This window comes from Hyla sarda, chromosome 2 (genome assembly GCF_029499605.1).
Source record: "Hyla sarda isolate aHylSar1 chromosome 2, aHylSar1.hap1, whole genome shotgun sequence".
In the NCBI taxonomy this organism is placed as follows: domain Eukaryota; kingdom Metazoa; phylum Chordata; class Amphibia; order Anura; family Hylidae; genus Hyla; species Hyla sarda.
In genome coordinates, this window is record NC_079190.1 from 275034507 (window position 1) to 275057941 (window position 23435).

At 43.1% G+C, this 23435-nt stretch overlaps 1 protein-coding gene across 2 annotated transcripts in view; it reads right to left on the bottom strand.

Annotated features, from left to right (window-relative positions):
- SH3D21 (SH3 domain containing 21) overlaps positions 1–23435 on the bottom strand; it is a 121498-nt gene that overhangs the window by 30139 nt on the left and 67924 nt on the right. For both annotated transcript variants that reach the window (XM_056560615.1, XM_056560616.1), the window contains exons 11-13: positions 15716–15814; positions 7466–7561; positions 5343–5429 (exon numbers count right to left, since the gene is read on the bottom strand). In XM_056560615.1, coding sequence (XP_056416590.1) covers positions 5343–5429; positions 7466–7561; positions 15716–15814 — 282 coding nt within the window. The remainder of the gene's footprint in view (positions 1–5342; positions 5430–7465; positions 7562–15715; positions 15815–23435) is intronic.

Sequence of the window (23435 nt, forward strand, 5' to 3'; positions counted from 1 at the left end):
CTTCCCTTATAGTAACACTAATGTCTACATGGCAAACTGTTACAAATACCTGTAAGATATATAAAGTCTGCATGACTTGATCAGTCTTCAGGGTTATTCCAAAGTCAGGTAAAAAAAAAAATGAAATGCTCCAGAAGCATATAGCAGTGCTTACCTGTTTGCCCCAGTTATGAAGCATTTGTTTTGTGGGTCTGTACCTCCTTTCGCCAATGTCAGAAATCACTACTTCCTTGTTGAGCAGCTATTCAGTACTACAATTCCCAGAATACATCACTGGTAGTGGGCAGGATGAATTCAGGTGTTGGGAGTCTATTAGGTAAGAACAACTTTATTTTCCCATCTTGCAATGCATTTTGCGGAGTGACAGCTTATCAGATGCCTGAAACGCATAGCATAATGGTAAAGTAAAGTTGTTGTTACCTAAGAAACTCCCAGCACCTGAATTGATCCTGCCCACTACCAGAGGTTTGTCCATTGTCTGCTGTCTATGCGAGGCCAGGAAGCAGACAATGTGAACAAGACCTTAGGGTGGGTTCAGGGTGAGTGCAATGCACAGACTACAGGAGGTCTGTGCATGGCACTCATATGGTGTTTCCAAAGTTGTACTTGGTTTGTGCAACCAACCTCTGTTAGCGCTGATTGTTTCATTTAGGGTATGTTTACATTCTGCAGATTTAAAAAAAATGATCTGCAACTGATTCTTAATACATTTCCTTGTTTTGGTGCAGAAAAAACTACACGTATTCTGCAATAGTGTTGCTCGCGAATATTCGCAATGCAAATTTTATTCGCGAATATCGCATATTCACGAATTCGCGAATATTCGCGAATATAGCACTATATATTCGCAATTACGAATATTCTTTTTTATTTTTTTCTATAAAAATTTTTTTTTCACAGTACACATCACAGTGATCATCCCTCTCTGCTTCCAGCTTGTGTGTTGTAAAGAAGGCTCTAATACTACTGTGTTTGACTGGCGCGCGAATTTTCGCATATTCGAAAATTAGCAAATACAAAAATTTACATATTCGAAAATTCGTACGCCAATCTCACACAGTAATATTAGAGCCTTCTTTACACCACACAAGCTGGAAGCAGAGAGAGAGATGATCACTGTGATGTGTACTGTGAAACAATATATATATATATTCATAATTGCGAATATATAGTGCTATATTCGTGAATATTCGCAAATTCGCGAATATGTGATATTCGCAAATAGAATTCGCATTGTGAATATTCGCGAGCAACACTATTAATCTACTCTTTCTGTATCCCAATAAACCCTGCTTTATATGCACATCTGGATTATAATCGGATCATAAGTCACTATCTAATACACTTGTTGGATTTATCTTTTAAATTCCTGTATCATATTTTCTATCTAAAAGCACTTGCTTATCTGGCTTTGTGGTAAAAATAAAAAAAATCTCTCTGCACTTTTTGGAGACTGTATAGGCAATTTTAGGTTGCTGATGTGTATCACCTACACCCTTCCTGTTGCTGAGAAATGCCAGACAGATCAATGATTTTTCCATTCCTATGTGGCTTAGTGATTTTACATATAGCCCAAAAGACGGGTTTTGAATAAGTTGCCCCCTGTAAAAATGTTTAAAATAAATTCACCTTTAAAATAGAATTTTATGATGGGTGTTGCCATTCTTATTTTAACCTGTATGTGTTCATGATCACTTTTATTTGTCTCTAAAACATTTCATAATAGGCCACTGTTGCACGTTTATAATTCTTGCATAGAAAGAATTGTCATCCACTAAAAACTTGAGTTATTTTTTAAATGATGACCTCTAGCCATATGAATCTTGACCTTGCCAAGATATAAATGTTGTGAAACTTTTTATAAAATATTTATAAAGCTTTAATGACATAAATAGAAAAGCTCAGTTCATTCTAACAGTCACAGAGATCTAATATACAGTAGCCATATGATTCATATTAGCACATATAAAAACTGCATATTAGACTTCAGTCAAAATGAAGAAAATGGTAAATTTCTTCAAAAACGACATTCTTTTTGGGATTGAATAGCCAATATAAAATAACACGTTGTAACTCCCAGAGATAAATATAAAGATATGCCCAAAGGCAAATTGCAGGATTCTTGGGTGTATAGGGAGAGTTATTAGGAAACAGAGGAGAGTGCTCATGCCGCTGTACAGAGCACTGGAGTATAGTGCCCAGTACTGGAGACCATGAGTGGTGAAATTTATCAAGGCTGGTGTAGGGGAACATTCTTTACACCTTTAATTTGTTTGGTGGAAATGTGTAGGTTCACCAAATGTATTAATTGGCATGTGAAAAATATGGTGCTAATACACATATGTTACTTCAGTACTGGGTATGGTTTCTCCTCTGCGACTTTTTAATCCGTTTGCACCAAAATAAGCAGCTTTTTACAAGACAATTTTGTAAGACAGGTCTGGGCTTGTGTAGATTTAGGACAAATGGGGACTTTGCAACAAATTGTGTGACAAATCGCTAGGATAAATCCATTAACACGACATTAAAGTTACTACAAATCTGCGTATCACAACACATCTTGATTTCATGGGTAAACCAAAAGTCGCAGGAAAAGTCGCAAATTGTGACATATTATTAACCCAGTTTTTAAATCCCCAAAAACTGGTAAATCCTTTAAAAATTCCTGCTCATATCTCCAGAAGGATATAGATACTAGAGAGTTCAGAGAAGAGCTACTAAACTAGTACATGAGTAGCAGGATAAAATTTATCAGGAAAGGTTAAAGCAGTGGTTCTCAACCTTTTTTGCCCAGGTACCCCATGACAGTTCATTACCAAAAAATTGTACCCCCATATTAGAGACATTTTGTAATGATTATAGTATAATTCATATGCTGTACTTTACTCTATAACAGGCCCCCTGTTCTTCTCCCTATCTCCCCAGTCTCCCGATTTACAGGTGACGTCTTCTAACCGCAGTTGTTTACTTTTCTTTTCTTCACTATCTGGCCTAGACTGCCATTAAGATTTCTCCCATACAAGACTTCTGCACAAAACCAGCCAATCAATCATTTTAGGCTCCTTTCTGCAGTACAATACCCTATTTATAAACTCCCCATGTTTATTGTCACACAGTAATAGTACCTGCTTTTTGTCCCCATAAAGTTGTTAGGCCCCCTCTGTGCCCCCAAATATAGCTGTAGACCCCAGACTGCCCCCATATACAGTTGTAGGCCACTATGCTGTCCCGCTTTGTTGCTCCACTGCTCCTCTGGTCTGGGGACCTATTGCTATGGCTCATAGCAGTAGGTCCCTGGTCTACAGGGGCAGTGGAGCAACAAAGCTGATTGTAGTTACTGCATACAGCAGCCCAGTTTCCTTCCCCTTTGCTGTCCTCCTGCATCGCTCCTCGGTGCAGTGATGTCAGCCTACCATTTCTTTCAAAGTGATCCAGACCAGTAACCAGTGGCTGTGGCTGCCATTACTGATTTTTTTTCAAGTTCCCCCTGGAGAACTGCTAAGTACCCCTGGGGGTACTTGTACCCCAGGTTGAGAACCACAGAGTTCTCAACCTTAACATGAGTAGATAGAGGAGACAGAGCAGATATGATAGAAACATTTAAATACATGAAGAGAATCAACACAATATAGGAGGAGAGCATACTAACCCTTTAACAACCAAGGACGTAAATTTACATCTTGGTGCTGTGGTACTTAGCGCACCAGGACATATATTTACGTCCTGTACATGACAGCGGGCATCGGAGAGATGCTCGGATCATGCGCGGCTGGTCCCAGCTGCTGATCACAGCCAGGGACCCGATGGTAAAGGCCGACATCCACGATCACGCGGAAGTCTGCCATTAACCCCTCAGATGCCGTGATGAATACAGATCACAGCATCTGCTGGAGTGCGTTCAGAAATATAGATGATTGGATCAATCGCAGCTCTGCCGCAGCGATCAGATCATCCGGAACGGCACACGGAGGTCTCCTCACTTGCCTCCACCGCCTTCCATGGGTCTTCTGCTCGGGTCTGAGATCGAGCAGACCAGAGCAGAAGATGACCGATAACACTGATCAGTGCTATGCCCTATGCAGAGCACTGAACAGTATTAACAGTCAAAGGATTGCTATAAATAGTCCCCTCCCCCAATAAAAATGTACAATGTCCTTTTCTCCCATTTTACCCCCATTAAATGTAAAAAAATAATTATTAATACACATATTTGGTATCACCGCATGTGTAAATGTCCGAACTATTAAATATAATATTATTAATCCCGTGAACAACGTGAACGTAAAGGGAAAGAAAATCACAAAATTGCTGCTTTTTTGTGACATTTTATATAAAAAAACATAATAAAAAAAATGTCTAAAAGTTTTATATACACAAATGTGGTATCAATAAAATGTACAGATCATGCTGCAAAAAATGAGCCATCATACCGCCGTTAATACGGAAAAAATTTTAAGTTATAGGTCGGCAAAATAGAAGGATTTTAAACATACTAATTTGGTTAAAAAGTTTGCGATTTTAAAAAAATGCAACAATAATAGAAAAGTATATAATTATAGGTATCATTTTAATCGTATTGACCCACAGAATAAAGAACACATGTAGTTTTTACCGTAAATTGTACAGCGTGAAAATGGAACCTTCCAAAATTTGCATAATTGCGGTTTTCTTTTTAATTTCCCCACACAAATAGTATTTTTTTGGATGCGCCATACATTTTATGGTAAATTAATGTCATTACGCAGGACAACTGGTTGCGCACAAAACAAGCCCTCATACTAGTCTGTGGATGAAAATATAAAAGAGTTACGATTTTTAGAAGACGAGGAGGAAAAAACGAAAATGCTAAAATAAAATTGGCTTGGTCCTAAAGAGGTTAAAAAAATAAAATAAAACACAAGGGAACATAGTTTTAAATTAGAGGGGTAAATGTTTATGCAGTAATATCAGGAAGTATTACTTTACTGAGAGAGTAGTGGATGCATGGAATAGCCTTCCTGCAGAAGTTGTAGCTGAGAATACAGTGAAGGAGTTTAAGCATACATGGGATAAGCATAAGGCTATCCTTCATATAAGATAGGGCCAGGGACTATTCATAGGATTCAGATTATTGGGCAGACGAGATGGGCCAAATGGTTCTGCCAACACGTACTATGTTTCAAAATAGGGGGGGGGGGGGAAAGACAAGCATGTTTGATTTGGAATGATTCCACTCAATGCTCTTTTCACATCTATGCTAGCCAGGCTACTGAAATACTGGCCCCCAATCCAATGGCCTTAGAAAATACAAATGGGTATTACTTATAGACTGACTCCTGAAAGAATTTCTGATTTTGTCCTACCTCTTTGATTTGAAGAACTGGAACCTGGTGACTGTGGTCTGTTCGCAGGTGACTTGAGGTCCGCAGGAGAAGTGTCCATTTTAGCTACTAAAATGAAGAGGCAAAATGAGAAAGGGTGTATTTCAGAGCCCACCACCACACAGAGAAGGCCACCCCTTTATTCAGCATAAGAAGGACACTTTTTCAGAACAAATCTGGCACTCAAATCATTTTAAATAACTGATGGCGAATGTGGGCAAAAGGAGTTCTGTTTCTTGCAAGTACCTGAAGGATGTTAACTTGCTGTTACTAAGTGTTTTCCTGTGTGGGTTGTAAGAAACTACTGCCGAAACAAGTGGTATGTCTGTGGTGATGATGACTACGCCATCATGTTTCGTGCAAGGTTTCTTACTTTTGTTACAAGGTATAGGCAAGTAACCTTGGTGTCTTATTAGTCATTCTCCCCGTATTATGTATTACACAGTAAATTGAAGAACATGAATCAGTACAGCATTATAGTGTGTTTTCTAAATATGCTTATAAGACATTTAATCCCTTAAGGACACAGCCCATTTTTGCCTTATGAACACAGATAATTTTCATAACTAGGTGATATCAAATTTGTTTATTTATTTTACTTTTTTTAATTGGTGAAATGGGAAAAAGGTTTAATTAATTTTTTTACATGAGGAGGGGCTTAGTCACTTTAAAAAAATGTAGTTACTTTATTTTTTTTATATTTTTTGTTAAACTCCATTAGTCTCCATTGCTATTGATTGCTATTACTGTTCAGTGCTATGCATTGGCATAGCACTGATCAGTGTTACCTGCGATCCATTTGTATAGTCTGCCAGAAGGCAGACCATACACATGTATCCCAGAAGAGCAGCAGGGAGGAGGAATGGAGACCACCATCTTGACTAATTGATCCCCCACAATAAGGCTGCGGGTGGTCTAAAGTGTCCTTCTAAACCCTGCAGATACTTTAGATGTCATGATCAGAATTGATCATGGCATCTGAAGGGTTAATGGCAGACATCAGTGTGATCACTGATGTCTGCTATTATCCACGAGGTCCCAGCTGTTGATTACATCAGTCGGCTTGTTTAGATTATGTCTTGTGTCTTTTAGGGGTTAAATTAAAGATAATAGGGGTATTTATGAAGACTTTTACTCAGGTTTTCCTGGGTAAATTTGTCACAATATGTTGGCACAGTGCAATTTTTGCAACTTTTTGTGCGACTTTCCTTTTACTTGCTTTCTTGTTTTTTTTTTTGCTGTGATAGGCATATTTATTTGAGTTTTTACAGTGGTCAGGGATTTATGAAACTGCTACTTTTTTTTTTTTAAAAGTCGCCCAAAAAGTTTCATGAAAACACCATAAAAAGTGGTGTACTGAAGTAAGAAATGTGATCAGCACCAGATTTATCACATGCCCTGCACCATGTAATAAATTTGGTGCAGGTACACAGTTTCCACCACATGAATTAATGGAGTAAAAAGACATTCATATACACCACTTTTCACAAACAACCCCCAATAAGTTCATATTTTACAGTGAGTTTACAGCCTATCCTGCATTATGCATATAGTGGCCATTTTCTTTGAGTAGACCACTAGAGTACCACTTTTCAATGCAATTTTGAATGGTCTTCTCATAGAGGTTTCATTGTATTTATTATGTATTTGATCACAAAGGGATTGAAAAAGGTTCTTTAATTAATCAATAAAGTCAGCATGTGTCATGTGTTATGTTGAATTGTTGTTTGCTGTCTAAAGTTGAAGGAGATATTAAATATATATGAAATAAATTGAAAACTAAATGGGAAAGCCTTCCCATCTCTGATAGTCTTCTTTACCTCTTCCATAATAAAAGGCTGATATTGGTAAATGTAACTGGATACAAACTCTGCTATGTTTTGAAGCCCTGATCCTTGAGATCAGAACTTTTGGATTAATATTAACACTCAACAAAACAGCAAAACAGGTTCAATGATAAATACTCACACCAACCTCTAAAGACCTAAAGTTATAATTGAAATTATGGAAGAATGTCAGAAAGCTAACACCAGTTGTCCTGTAAGTGTGACACAATTGACAAAGGAAAAACAGACAAAGGAAGAACAGCTATTCAAGATTTCTACCTTTTTGGCCGGTGGAACTGGCACTGGGATTGGCATTGGGTAACTCAGGTCTGTTTACTGTAGGCTTGAGGTCTATGGCAGTATTGTTGATTTTTGCTACAAAAAAAGAGTATAAAAATGCATAAGTGTACAGAGCTGCCTATTCATATGATCCATAAGAAAGGCAAAGGCCAACCTAATCTTTATCTAACAACTTTGTTTATTGAGCGTTATAATTAGAAATGTTATATCAGGATGGCATCAGATATGTGGGCAGAAGACTTCCTCTTCGTGTCTGGACATGTGGGAGCAACAGCCTATGGTGATCTGTAAAGTAAGCCATGTTTATTTTAAGTTGTTCAGTCATATAAATATAAATGAAGCTTAATCTATATATATACAAAACTCAATGTGTGTATCTGTGTGTGTGTGTGTGTGTGTGTGTGTATGTGTATGTTCCAGCATCACATCCAAACAGCTAAAGATATTAACATGAAACTTGTCACACATGTTACTTATATGTCAACAACAAACATAGGATAGGTAATTTAACCCTTACTCAACCCCATTTGCCAGGGTCAGGGTTTTTGCTTAAAGTCCCATACAAATCAATGGGAAATGTATGTTTCCACATAACTTCTGTACGGCTGGAGATATTTCAATGATACTTGGTATACATATTACTTATATGTCAAATAAAAATAGATGATAGTTTAATTAACCCTTACCTACACCCTTATATAAAATATGGGTTTTTGCTTCACGTCCCATGCAAGTATATGGGAATTCCAGTACCTTATTCCACAAGCTCTGCATCTCCTGGTGAATGTGGCATTCTGGCTTGCAAACCACACCCCATCTCACAAAGACATGCCCACATTTTAAGCCCACCCCTTTTATTATCTACCCTTTTTGTGCATCGGTCTGGCTTGCAAATCACGCCCAGTCCCACAAAGCCAAGTCCCCTTCTATTTTCAGCTTACAATATCTTAATCACAAATCAGTCCCACCAGTCCCAGGATATGAGGATGGATATGAGGATGGGATATAAGGACAGTATATGAGGTCGGGATATGAAGATGTGATGTGAGGACAGGATATGAGGACAGGATATGAGGTCGAGATAGGAGGACGGAAAATTAGATTGAAATATGAGGTCGGGATATGAAAATGGGATGTGAGGACGGGATATGAGGACAGGATATGAGGTCGAGATAGGAGGACGGAAAATGAGGTTAAGATATGAGGACTGGATATGAGGATGGGATATGAGGTTGGGATATGAGGATGGGATAGGTGGTCGGCATAGGAGGCCAGGATAGGAGGTCGGGATAGGAGGTCGTGATATGAGGATAGGATATGCGGACGGGATATGAGGTCGAGATAGGAGGACCGGATAGGAGGTCAGGATATGAGTACGGGATATGAGGTCGGGATATGAGGACGGGATAGGAGGACAGGATATGAGGTCTAGATATGAGGACGGGATAGGAGGTCAGGATATGAGGACGGGATATGAGGTTTGGATATGAGGACAGGATATTAGGTTGAGATATGAGGATGGGATATGTGGTTGGGATATGACAACAATATATGAGGACAGGATATGAAATCAAAAGCTTCCACCTTTGTTGATTTTCCTCCCCAACAAGGATTAGGAATGAAAAACCGGGCAACGGTGGGTACTCAGCTAGTCATTGTATAAATAAAAGTTGTTTAACTTCATGTTATCCTTTGTGTGTAAGTTACTCCCCATTGTTACGATCCCTAGAGGTGAGAATGTTTCCATTCATTGACAGCATGCAGAGGCTTAAACTCATCCTAGTCTATTCTTGCTCACAGAAAGTAAATTTTAATGCATGAGTCGAAGTGCCTTTGAGAACGAAACAATGCTGAGAGTAAGTTCTTATATGCATTGCAGAGCCACATGTGACAGCACAGCACTCAATCTATGGAGCTGCAGGTACTACATGTGTACTACATGTGTATACTTTCTCTGGTCCTGTACGCATAAAGCTTTTCTCCACTAGAAGCATTTCTCAGAATAAGTTCTTGTTCTCAAAGGCACTTCGACTTTGGATAGGGGATAAGATAAGATGTCTAAGCCCCGTTTATAAGCACTCTGTTTTGGCTTTGTACAGTCAAATGTATACGTTCTTAGACTAGTTATTTATGTTATCCTTCTCTGTTATTGGGGATGAACAACGAAAATAATAGTAACTCTGGATTTCTTACATGATGGACACCGACAGCGACCTGACAGACTTCATTGATTTTAATGGGTCCATCGGGTCTTCATCATTGTGTTCAGTATTTTAATAAGCAAAGTAGTGTTGCATACAGCTCTATTTTAACATGTATTCATGACAGAACTTTTAACAGAAACTCCAACACAGATGTGAACAAAGTCATACACTAATACATTGTATCACACTCCGGCTGTATGGGTAGGACCAGGTCAGTACAACTTTTTGGCTTCTGTACATAAATAATGATTTATTTTCATCCACTGGAAGCAACTATCTTGAAATTGAGTAGAACTTATAAATCCTAGGAATACCAGAAAGCCATAACTTTTTATTATTCAGTGGGTAACTTGGATTCATGGAAGACCAGGGAACCTCTTATTTTAACAGGCCTCACAAGGTCTTCTCTTGTGTGGATTGTGGTTCTTGGTACTTCCAAATAAATATCTAGAAAGCAGATGGGCCTATGGCCACTAGGCTTAACACTGGGTTCCATATTGTTCAGCCTGACTGTCCCTTAACTAGACACTTTTTTCTTTATGACCAGAACATATACAGGAAAACTTGCACTGGCAATGTGGTGGCCACAGAAAGCTTAGAGGGTTATGCTGGACATAATAAACCCTAAAGTATATATCCTGTGGTGGAGTAGTGGACTGACTCAATATTCCCCTGTAAACCCCACAAGTATATTTTTTTAGTGAAGCTGTTAACATATGCAAAGTGCAGGAATGAGACCTTTAAACATTAGCATTTTGTGAAACAACTCGAAAACTTTACTGAACTCCTTGTGCAAATTCAATGCAATACAAATGCTTGAATAAGGCATGGTAGGTTAAAACTTTGGAGTCAGTAGAATAAGGATTTGGTCACCGTCCCTTTAATTAGTGCTTTTGTTGCAGCTTGGCTGAATTTAGGGATTACATGCTACCTTTGGCACTGATAAGTGTAATGTCTACTGCAGATGTATTTGCTGGTATATATGTTACCTGGTTTTTAAGTTCTCAGTCTGAAATTACTGAAATTGCTGGATGAGCATCTTTACAAGTTGGTTCATCATGGTACAAGGTGCAAAAATATAGGCTGAGGCAAGGAAACATATACCTTGCTGGCTGACAGAAACTTTCAGCAAATACAGGACTAGGAGATGTTATTCTGTAAGAGCCAGGCCATGACTCACACACTAAGAGGTTCTAACAAGTTTAGGTCCCCCTTTCTCCTGAGAGAAAGAGAGAGGTTGGACTAGGAACTTTCTACTGCAATAATTGGTTAGGACTGACATGTGACCAAATTACCATTCAACTGTGTACATTAAAGGCAAGAAATGTAACCCCTTGACACTTTTATCACCTCAGTATATGTATTAGATTAAGTGCAAAGAAGTAAAATACATGTGAAAAACTCCCCAGTACCTGATATGCCCTAATCAAACCTTTTATTCCCAGCTAGAGATGAGCAAATTTTAGAAAAATTCGATTTGGGCGATTTGCCGAATTTTCCGGAAAAATTTGATTTGGTCTGAATTTATTCGTGGCAAATTGCGATTAAAAATGGATATTTCTGGTCTACAGAGAGCCTCACTTAGGGTGTAGAACACTTTGCCTTGCTGTAACATGCATAGGGTGTGTGCTGGGTTAGTGAAAGAATACTGTTATTCAGTATGACATGCAGATCAGAGGCATCGCTATTAGAATCACTGTCACAGAGCGGCACAATGACAGAGCCTGGAGGTAGCATCAGTATGAGGAGACCATATAGTTGCTGAATGACACCGCCTTGAGTTGGCGACAGCATAAGGAGACCACATAGTGGCTGAATGACACAGCCTGGAGTTAGCGGCAGCACATAGTGGCTAAATGACACAGCCTGGAGTTTGCGGTAGCATGAGGAAAACGTATAGTGGCTGAATGACACAGCGTGGAGGTGGCAGCAGCATGAGGAGACGATATAGTGGCTGAATGACACAGCCTGGAGTTGGCGGCAGCATATAGTGGCTGAATGACACAGCCTGGAGTTTGTGGCAGCATGAGGAGACCATATAGTGGCTGAATGACACAGCGTGGAGATGGCAGCAGCATGAGGAGAACATAGGGTGGCAGTATGAGACAGCTTGGAGCTGGCATCAGCATGAGGAGAACATATGGTGGCAGAATGAGACAGCCTGGAGGTGGCAGCAGCATCAGGAGACCTGAAAATGACCCGGTGACAAAGGTAGGTGAAAAAAGGAGAACTTGGCATCAGATGTGTGGCATCAGGTGGGTGGCAGGATCAGCTGAGGTAGGTAGGCAGAAGAAAACAGTCTCTTTTATAAAAGTGTTAGTGTGCACAAGTAAGTATTGAGGATATGCATTACATAAAACTTAAAATTTTTACTATGGCCCCCGCCGCATTAAACACCCACTCTGATGGCACACTACTGGCTGGGCAGGATAGCTTTTCCAGGGCAAACTCTGCTAGTTGCGACTACAAATCAAGTTTGGCTGCCCAGAAGTCCAGCGGATCTTCAAGGTGTGTTTGCATGGTCATGTCAAGGTATGCCATCACCTGCTGGTTCAGGTCCTGCTCCAGGTCTACCTGCTACTGATGAGTTGCTTCACTATGCGGGTGAAGAAGGCTGACGACTGTAGACTCAGACTGCTGCTGATAGAGCTGGTACTGCTCCTGCCACCCCACCCTTCCCAAGCAGCCATGGTAGTGGAAGGTAAGCACAGAGGGCCCCCCAATTCAGACCTGTGAGAGGATGGAAATGGCGCAGGTAGGCATCGGCCAACTGACTACATAGGATGTCTCTGTAGTAGGTCCGTTTGCCCTCCCTCTCAGTGGGTGTAAAAAAGGCTCCCATTTTGTGCTGGTAGTGAGGGTCCAATAAGGTGGAGAGCCAGAAGTCACCCCACTGCCGAATGGTGACAATTCGGCGGTCACTACGCAAGCAAGTGAGCATGCATTGTGCCATTTCTGCAAGTGACTCGGAGGGACTCCCTGCCTCTATCTCCACTGCATACTGCCACGGTGGTGTGTCTGGGTCCTCTGTCTCGCCTTCCTCATAACCCTCAAGCTGCTCCTCCTCTCCTGTCAGATGACAAGAAAAACTGCCCATTTCGCGAAACCTAAACTGTGCTCCACTGTGCCCCTCCCCCTCCTCCTCCAGTTCAGCCCCCCAAAGGGCTCATGTGGCCATGAGATGTAGGTGCCGTGTCTCCAGTGCCCTGACCAGCCATCGTTTCCAACACGTGTTTTAGTAGATGCCAACATTGGGACCCTGGCCACTCTTCACCTTCTGCCGACACATCTTGCATGTGGCCATGTTAACCTATTCCGGATGCTTGATGAAAAACTGCCCCACCACCAAGTAGCTGATTTTCCCACTAACAGTCCGCAATGATTGACTGCTACTGCCGGTGACTCCAGGAACCCCTGTTTCACTACCCCCCCGGGAAGGTAGGCTGCCGTGAAGCTGGTGGTCTACCCCGGGAACGTTTAGCTCCAGACTTTTTACTTCTTCCACCATGCTGACTGGCAACCATGATACTACCTTGCTGGCTCAGCTGCTGCCTCACGGGCAACCTGCAACCCTCTTCTCCTGATGATGATGAAGCCAATCTGCATCCAGCTCCCAAGTGCATTCAGTTTCATCATCATCATCATCATCGAGTTGTGTCTGCATGTCACTGATGTCCTCCTCAGATTCCTGAACAGTGTCTGCTTCAGGAGTCTGAACGCTCGCAACACCACCTCCCACAAAACTCTCCTCATCACTACTTGCCCGCCTAGCGGAGGAAGCAGCGGATGTCTCCTCCACTTCTTGGCTGAGCAGTAGCTGCTGATTGTCCTCTAGATTGTCCTCACTTAATAGTGGAGCTGAACCCACAGCATAAGATACTTCTGTGGGGGAGGGAACAGCATAGGACAGAGGCAATGGGAGGACAGGGACTGCTCCCGGGCCATGCCAACTGAGGGTTGTGTCTGAGGAACCCACCGACTGTTGACTGGGGGTGTCAGATGTCACTTGTGATGAAGTGGATGACCGTGTTAACCAATAGATGACGGCAGATGGGTTGCTGGTGGAGACACGACCGCTAGCTGATACTGGGAGCTCGGGCCTCTTGCTGCAACTCCTGCTGCCACTTGCCCCTAGTCTGCTGCGACCTCTGCCTGATGAATTTGGGGCTTTAACAGGAACAAAATAGTACACCACTTAGATGTACGTATGGGGTATGCACTTATGAGGGCCGAAAAATGCGCTACAGTACGCTTAAAAAAGTATTTGCGTATAGCACCAGCCAGTGAGCACTTTTGCCTGGCCTTTCAAAGTATCTAGGCCCTTGAGACTTTAACAGGAACAAAATAGGACACCACTTAGATGTACATATGGGGTATGTACTTATGAGGGGCGGACAATGCGCTACAGTACGCTTAAAAAAGTATTGGTGTACAACATCAGCCAGTGTGTACTTTTGCCTTGCCTTTCACAGTATCTAGGCCCTTGAGACTTTAACAGGAACAAAATAGTACACCACTTAGATGTACGAATGTGGTATGCACTTATGAGGGGAGGAAAATGCGCTCCAGTATGCTTAAAAAGGTATTTGTGTACGACACCAGCAGTACACACCAGTGGTGCAGCACACAGTCACTGTGTACTACACCCAAAATTGCACTTTCTCTTTCAATCTCACTCCCTTCCCTATCAGTGCTTCTAAGCAGGATTTGTGCTTTAGCTGAATCGCTGCTGTTCTGTGCAACACACTGCTCTCTGTCCCTCTGTGCAACCGAATGCTGATGTGACTAGGAGGTGAATCGCTGCTGGAAAAAAAAGCTTTTCTGGCCAACATACAGCACTGTCTGTCCCTATTTATCTCTCTGCTATGAAAGTCTGAAGTTACTGGCCGCAATATGGCTGCCGATTATATAGGGCTGTGACTGGTTGTTGATAGGCTGCATGTGATTCAGGGTCATCCCGTCTACCCTTGTTCCCGCCTTCCCAGAATTCCTTGCCCCATGTCCTCACATGTGGATCCGCCATTTTAGATGCCCTGGAGCCTGGACCACACTAAATGGAGTTTAATTAAGTGATTCACGTGATCGAAACGTGCCGATATTCGCATTCGTTGCAAATTGAATTTTTCCTGAAATTCTTAATGAATTCGGATTCATCAGATTCGATTCGCTCATCCCTATTCCCAGCCACCCAATAACTCTCTAGTGGATGGTAGCTGGCAAAGCTGTACTGGGACACTATAGCAACACTACTAAATATTACAATTTGGTGCACAAGTGGTAAACAGGCTCAGACTGTCCCACAGTGAAACAGGTGGATCCACCAGAGGGCCTCTGAATAGCGCCAAGACATGTCTGGATTTTCAATTTTTTTTAACTAATTTATAGGAAAAAGTATTACAGTAGATTAGTAGTGCTTCTCAATATAAATGTAGAAAATGAGCAGAACATTCACCATCAGTTGTCGTGCACAACGATTTTTTATTCCATCACCAGGGAAGTCATAAAATGTGCAGCAGGTTAGAGCAGATATGTGCATTAAGAGGGGGGCACCCCATCCTCATGTACTCTCCTGTGTCTTACCCACTGCACATTGTATGACTTACCAGTTGACAGAATAAAAGATCATCATGCAAGATAACTGATGGTGGGTTCCCCTTTCATTTTCTACGTGGTTCATTTTTACAGTGTATTGCACTATGAAACAGTAAGCACCGCTTGTTGCTGTCACACTGACTGCTGCTCATACAGGACATGTATTTGTGCCAAAGCGAGTTGTGGATCCATGAGGAGAAGAAGTATAAGTCCTTTTTTATATTTCTTATTCCTTTTGGATCCACTTCTGGTTTTGGCTCCAAAAAAACACCAAGTGGAAATATAGCACTAAACAGGTGATATTTGCATGTAACTTTAGGGTGGGCCCCCAAATTAAGTTTTACTGGTGAGCCGTTGGCCCACTACAACACAGTAGGGTAACATATACCAAAAGAACAAAAAAACTGAGGAAAGAAGTGTATGTCTTCATTACCTTTCTGCCCTGTAGAATTTGCACTAGAATTGGCACTGGGTGACTGTGGTCTGTTCACAGGTGGCTTGAGGTCAACGACAGTTGTCTCTTTTTTTGCTACTAAAATTATAAGTAAAAAACTCAGATTAGTACAAAACCGCATATTTCAAAGAAACGCCATATTCTATAAAGGCTAAGCATATACTGGAAAGAGTAATAAAACTACTATAACGTAATGCACTTGCTTGTCCGTGCATTGTGACTTCCACATAAATGTGTGAGTTTTACTGAGGGTGATGCATTAGGCATGATATATGTAATAGCAGCCCACAAGATTCACAAGGTATTTTCCTGCATGGGTTGAGAGCTGCTACTAATATTAAAATAACATATGTATAGAGTATATTTCTATAGTGATCATCACCAGGTATAGGTCATTATACAGGAACAATATCTCTTATATGAGTACAGTTATTTACACTTATATATGCATTTAGGTATAGTTTTATACAGAGGCATAACCTTCTGGGCACCAGCATAAAATCTGTAACAGGGGGACCCACCTGCATATTACTTTTGATATTACTGGTGCCTTATTATGTGGCAAAGCTACATTTGGGGTCCTTCAGTCACTGGGTCCACCTTTACACTCCCTCCAGTTAGGCCCCTATTTATATAAGGGATAATATACCCTTTACTGAAATTTCTAAGAATTTTAGAAGTCACTAAACAATGTCATGACCAGAGTTGAATGATCTTTTGAAAAGTTTGGTCTCAGACTCGTAGAGCTTTTTGGAAATCACAAGTAGTGATGTGGCGAACATATAATTTTCGGTTCGCGGACCGCAAACGCAAACTTCCGCAAAAGTTTGCGAACCGGCGAACCGCCATTGACTTCAATGGGCAGGCGAATTTTAAAACCCACAGGGACTCTTTCTGGCCACAATAGTGATTTAAAAGTTGTTTCAAGGGGACTAACACCTGGATTGTGGCATGCCGGAGTGGGATCCATGGCAAAACTCCCATGGAAAATTACATAGTTGATGCAGAGTCTAGTTTTAATCCATAAAGGGCATAAATCAAAATGCTTTAGCCCCCTTTAGGCATCACATAGATTCCCCCATATTAGGCAGCACATAGTTAGAGCCCCCCTTTAGGCAGCACATAAGATTCCCCAAAATTAGGTAGCACATAGTTAGAGCCCCCCTTTAGGCAGCATATAGATTCCCCCATGTTAGGCAGCACATAGTTAGAGCTCCCCCCATATTAGGCAGCACATAGTTAGAGTTACCTAAGGGATTTGAACCTTAGGCCCCAGCACTGCAAGGCAGCAGTGCTAACCTTTGAGCCACCATGCTACCCTTAGCAGACATCTAATATCCACGGTTGCTAAAATGGACATAGATGTCAGCAGAGAGTACCAGAAAAATTAGGCATGTACACATGGATGATAAATTGGGTATTGTCGCAGCTGTAGCAGCGGCCAGAAAAATTGCAGCACCATAACAAGTGCAGCAGCAGAGGCCAGAAAAATTAGGCATGTACACATGGATGATGAAAAATTGGGTATTGTCGCAGCCGCAGCTGTAGCAGTGGCCAGAAAAATTGCACCACCATAACAAGTGCAGCAGCAGAGGCCAGAAAAATTAGGCATGTACACATGGATGAAAAAATGGGTATTGTAGCAGCGTCCAGAAAAATTGCAGCACCATAACAAGTGCAGCAGCAGAGGCCAGAAAAATGAGGCATGTACACATGGATGAAAATTTGGTATTGTCGCAGCTGTAGCAGCGGCCAGAAAAATTGCAGCACCATAACAAGTGCAGCAGCAGAGGCCAGAAAAATTAGGCATGTACACATGGATGATGAAAAATTTCTGTTTGTTTCGCCATGCAGGAAGTGCCCTGAAACATTGCGGCTTGAACCCTACTTGGTGGCGGATAAGTCACGCAAGTCATCCGGCATTCAGAGTTCAAATATAGCAGCGTGTGGACCATTTTTAGCCCAAGGCAGCTCATCTGATCAGGCCTCGTTCACTCAAATGTATCGCCCAGTGTCAGTCCCTTCGGGATCCATCCCTTATTCATCTTAATAAAGGTGAGGTAATCAAGACTTTTTTGACTAAAGCGACTCCTCTTCTCAGTGACAATACCTCCTGCTGCACTGAAGGTCCTTTCTGACAGGACACTTGAAGCGGGACAGGCCAGAAGTTCGAGCGCAAATTGGAATAGCTCAGGCCACAGGTCAAGCCGGCACACCCAGTAGTCCAGGGGTTCATCTTTTTCTTGTTAGAGCAGGCGGTCGAACATTAGGAGTGTCGGGCTGTTGCAAATCAAGCGCCTCACTGGCATGTTGTTTCGCCGCTGGATATCTGACAAGTGTGCCATGGCCGTGTAGGAATGCCTGAAATGGCCACACACCTTCCTGGACTGCTTCAGGAAATCCTGTAAGCCTGGGTACTTGAGCACAAAGCGTTGTACAATCAGATTACACACATGTGCCATGCACGGCACATGTGTCAACTTGCCCAACCTCATTGCCGCCAACAAATTTTTTCCGTTGTCACAAACCACCTTGCCGATCTCCAGTTGGTGCGGAGTCAGCCACTGGTCCACCTGTGCGTTCAGGGCCGACAGGAGCGCTGGTGCGGTGTTGACTCTTTGAGGCAAGTCAACCCCAAGATGGCGTGACACTGCCTTATCCGGGATGTGGAATAGCACCTGGGGAGCTGGGGGGGTGCCGGTGATGTGGAGCAAGACGCAGCAGTGGAAGAGGATTCGGCCGAGGATGTTAAGGAAGATGATGGAGTAGGAGGAGTAGAGGAGGTGGCAGCAGGCCTGCCTGCAAGTCGTGGCGGTGTCACCAACTCCTCTGCAGAACCACGCATTCCATGCTTGGCAGCCGTCACCAGGTTTACCCAATGCGCAATGTAGATGATATACCTGCCCTGACCATGCTTTGAAGACCAGGTATCAGTGGTCAGATGGACCCTTGCCCTACACTGTGTGCCAGACATGCCATAATTTCCTTTCGCACAATGGAGTAAAGGTTAGGGATTGCCTTTTGTGCAAAAAAAATTCGGCCGGGTACCTTCCACTGCGGTGTCCCAATGGCTACAAATTTTTTAAAGGCCTCAGACTCCACCAGCTTGTATGGTAAAAGCTGGCGGGCTAGCAGTTCCGACAAGCCAGACGCCAGATGCTGGGCTAGGGGGTGACTTTGAGACATTGGCTTCTTGTGCTCAAACATCTCCTTGACAGACACCTGACTGTGGGCAGATGAGCAGGAACTGCTCATGGCGAGAGACAGAGAGGCGGATGGTTGAGAGGGGGCAAGGAGGGCAGCAGTGGTTGACCAGGCTGAAGATGCTGGACCAGGAGGAGGATGGCGGCTTTGACTTTGTGTGCTGCTTGTACTGACGTGTTGATTCCATAGGCGTTTGTGATGTGACATCATGTGCCTTCGCAAAGCAGTTGTGCCTAGGTAGGTGTTGGACTTCCCACGACTCAGTTTCTTCTGACACAGATTGCAAATTGCCTCGCTGTTGTCAGAGGCAGACACACAAAAAAAATGGCACACTGCTGAGCTCTGCGATGACGGCATTCTGGTGGTTGCAACAGCATGCGTTGATTGGCGTCCCGTCTGGCTGACCCCGGGTGCCGATGCATGCTGTCTGACAGTGCCGCTAGCTCCTTGCGACGACCTCCCCCTGCTTCTAACTCGTCTCCTCCTCCTCTCTGTCTCCCCATCTGAACTTTCCCCCTCTTCTTCTCTTCTAGCGGGCACCCACATGGCATCGACGGACACATTGTCATCATCAAAACCTTCACGCTATCTGACACCTCAAGAAAGAAAGCAGGAGCGGGTACAACATCATCATCACACCGTACGTCCATGTGTGTAATGCTGCCTGACTGAGACATTTCCCTGTTAACTACATCCTCTGGCAATAATGGTTGCGCATCACTCATGTCTTCAAACTGATGTGTAAATAACTCCTCTGGCGGATCAAGTAAAGCTGCTTTGGTGCTAGTGTTGGTGGTGGCGGCAGGCAGGCAAGTGGTAGCATGAGAGGTGCCCAATGCTAAGATAGAGGAGCGTCAAGGTTCCGAGCGGAAGCTGTAATAGATTGGGTGTCTTGTGATAGCCAGTCCTCAGAACTTTGGGGGTTCAGGGTACGTGACCTCTGAGCACTGGCCATTCTAGGGCCAAAGGGAATCCCAGCACCACGACGGCCCCTGCGATGTAGCCTTCCTCTGCCTGTCATTTTTTTGGTTAAATTTGCACAAGTGTCACACCAAATGTGATTTGCACTAGGGTGACACAATTTGCCCTGCAGGCAAAAAAACTGGCAACTGTGATCTGAACTGAGAGTGACGACTGGTTTTATTTAACAGCCAAAAAAGTAGCTTTTTTTTAATTTGCACAACTGTCACACCTAATGTGATTTGCACTAGGGTGACACAATTTGCCCTGCAGGCAAAAAAAACTGGCAACTGTGACATGAACTGACAGTGACGACTGGTTTTATTTAACAGCCAAAAAAGGTATTTTTTTTTATTTGCACAACTGTCACACCTAATGTGATTTGCACTAGGGTGACAAAATTTGCCCTGCAGGCAAAAAACTGGCAACTGTGACGTGAACTGACAGTGACGACTGGTTTTATTTAACAGCCAAAAAAGTTTTTTATTTTTTTTAATTTGCACAACTGTCACACCAAATGTGATTTGTACTAGTGTGACAATGAGCAAAAAAGCTTGCCAGCGGAGTTCCCCTTTTAAGAAGTGGTCCCCAACCAGGGTTCCTCCAGCTGTTGCAAAACACACGGACTGATATATTTCAGCCCTTTGAATACTGTAGTAGTTAGTTGCTTTAAAGAAAAAAAGCTTGCCAGCGGAGTTCCCCTTTTATGCAGTGGTCCCCAACCAGGGTGCCTCCAGCTGTTGCAAAACACACGGACTGATATATTTCAGCCCTTTGAATACTGTAGTAGTTAGTTGCTTTAAAGAAAAAAAGCTTGCCAGCGGAGTTCCCCTTTTAAGCCGTGGTCCCCAACCAGGGTGCCTCCAGCTGTTGCAAAACACACGGACTGATATCTTTCAGCCCTTTGAATACTTTAGTTGTTAGTTGCTTGAAGGAACTTAAGTTTTATACTGGAATACCCCTTTTAACCAGTGGTTCCCTCCCAACCAGGGTGCCTCCAGCTGTTGCAAGACACACGGACTGATATCTTTCAGCCCTTTGAATACTTTAGTAGTTAGTTGCTTGAAGGAACTTAAGTTTGATTCTGGAGTACCCCTTTTAACCAGCGGTTCCCTCCCAACCAGGGTGCCTCCAGCTGTTGCAAGGCACACGGACTGATATATTTCGGCTTTTTTGGGTGCTGTCCTTAAAGCAGATGTTACACTAGTGCTTTAGAAGTAAACTGGACCCTGAATACACCACTTAGCAGCAACCTAGCTATCGCTTTCCCTATACAGCAGGAGCAGCTTCTCTGACCCTCCACTTCCTAAGCCTGCAGCATGCTGAATGAGGGTAAAATGGCGTCCGTGCAAGAGGTAGGAGGGTCTGGAAGGGAGGGATTGCTGCTGATTGGCTGTAATGTGTCTGCTGACTCTGACTCACAGGGTCAAAGTTTACTGCAATGTTAAAGTATAGGGGGCGGATCAAACTTCACATATGTTCACCAGGCGATGCGAACGCGAACATGCTAAATTCGCCGGAAACTGTTCGCCGGCGAACAATTCGCGACATCTCTAATCACAAGTTCTGTTCGGCTCGGTTTGACTTGAACTGGCAATTAAATAAGCCTCTAAATACGTTTATAACACTGCCTAACAGCTCTAAACACCTGTCTGGCTGGAGGGAGGGAGGTTGCAATAGCAACTTTTAGCATGTCGCAGTGGTTTACTGGAGGAAGTTGTAGTAGCCTACGCACAGCATCAGATTGAGAAACCATAAATTTTTATTCAAAGTTGGTCAGCCAGGTGACCCAGGCCTGGCAGGCTGGAGGGAGAGTTGAGAAAACTTTTAAATCAATTACAATTTTGCCACAGGTCCAGGCCTGGCTGGAAGTAGCAGGTTTGATAAAAAATCCATTTAAATTTGGCCAGCAGCAAAAGCAAATGCAATAAATTCGAATTTTGCCCAGGCCTGGCTGGGGAATCACACAGCAATGGAGCAGGTCTGGCTGGGGAGACCACACCAATGATGCAAAACTTTTTTCGGCCACATATTGCCCCTGGCCGTAGCTATTACTCAAAGTATCAACTGTGGCATGCACTGTTCTGCACGCAGATAAGTTCATGGAGTGACCCACCCTCTCCGCCACATGATTGTGCAAAGCAGGGACGGCTTTATTTGCAAAATAATGTTGACTAGGTATGCGCCACCTGGGCTGGCCACATCCCATTAGTTGCTTGAAGGCTGTGGAGTCAACAAGATAGTATGGGAGGGGCTGCCCCACCAACAAATTGGCCAGGTATGAATTGAGGCGCACTAAAACAGGGTGACTGGGAGAATACTGTTGTCTTGAGGACATGGATTCCCCAATGGATAACTGACGGGATCGAGGAGGAGGAGGGCACTATACAAATGAGGAAAATCCCAAAAATGTGCTGCCTGTGGAAGAAGCATGGCTGTTAGACAGTTGGGAGCGATCTGGAGGATCAGCAGCAGCAGCAGTGTTTTCCTCACGTTGTGGGGCATCTCAACTGTCCCACACAGCCTTGTGGTGACGCTTCCACATCCTGTCCATCACCACAACATCATCAACATCAAACTCCTCATCATCCACGCCACTACTCTCTGCATGAACTTCTTGGGCTCCGTGCTCCTCCTCAGCATAGCCACCTTGATGCCTTACAGTATTCCCACCACACCTACCACCATCAATCCTGCTTGTGCTCGACTCGACCACTGATTCTACCTGATTCCAGAATTTTTTTTGTTAAATCTATGATTACAGCACAATGAGTACTGAAGGTGTTTCAGGAACAATATGAGATGCACCAGAACTGTCTTCACACTTCAGGCTAGATGGATGTAACTTCAACATGGTTGACAGCACAATGAGTACTGAGGGTGTTTGTGGAATAATATGGAATGCACCATAACTGGATATACACTACAGAGCTAGATACAGATCACTGTACCTCACTGGCTACTGTAGCTGGTTGAGGAACACTATTCAATTCAGGTACATGCAGGTATGAGCCTTTGGATTTGTGGTAGCAAAGCATGAGCCCTTCAGAGGCTGTGATTAGGATGTCCTCTTATATGCTGTTTTAGTGTATAGGAGCCCCTATAGGATTCTTGCATGGGGATTGAATCCTGTTCACAGACACACACACACACACACACAAGGTCTCTCTTTCTTATCTGCATCTCTCTATTTTTCCCTCTCTTTCTAATCTGTATCTCTCTATCTTTCTAATCACTAACTGCCCCTAGTTCTTCTGTCTGTCTCCCTCCTTCTCTCTTCCTGTCACTCTCCGTCCAGCAGTTTCGGCTAACTGCATGCAGTGGGTGATGTCACTGCACTCTTATCTGTGTAAAGATGCCCTCCCCCCTTGCTGCGTCGTACTGGCCTTTGTGTTGACTAACACAGTAAGCAGCAAATCACAATAGGCCTGTGTTGTCATATGATATGCTGATGTCCCTGATGTAATCTCACCACCCTCTGCGTGCCCTGCATTTTCCACCTGCCAAAAAAACCATGCTTTTACATTTTTTTGCG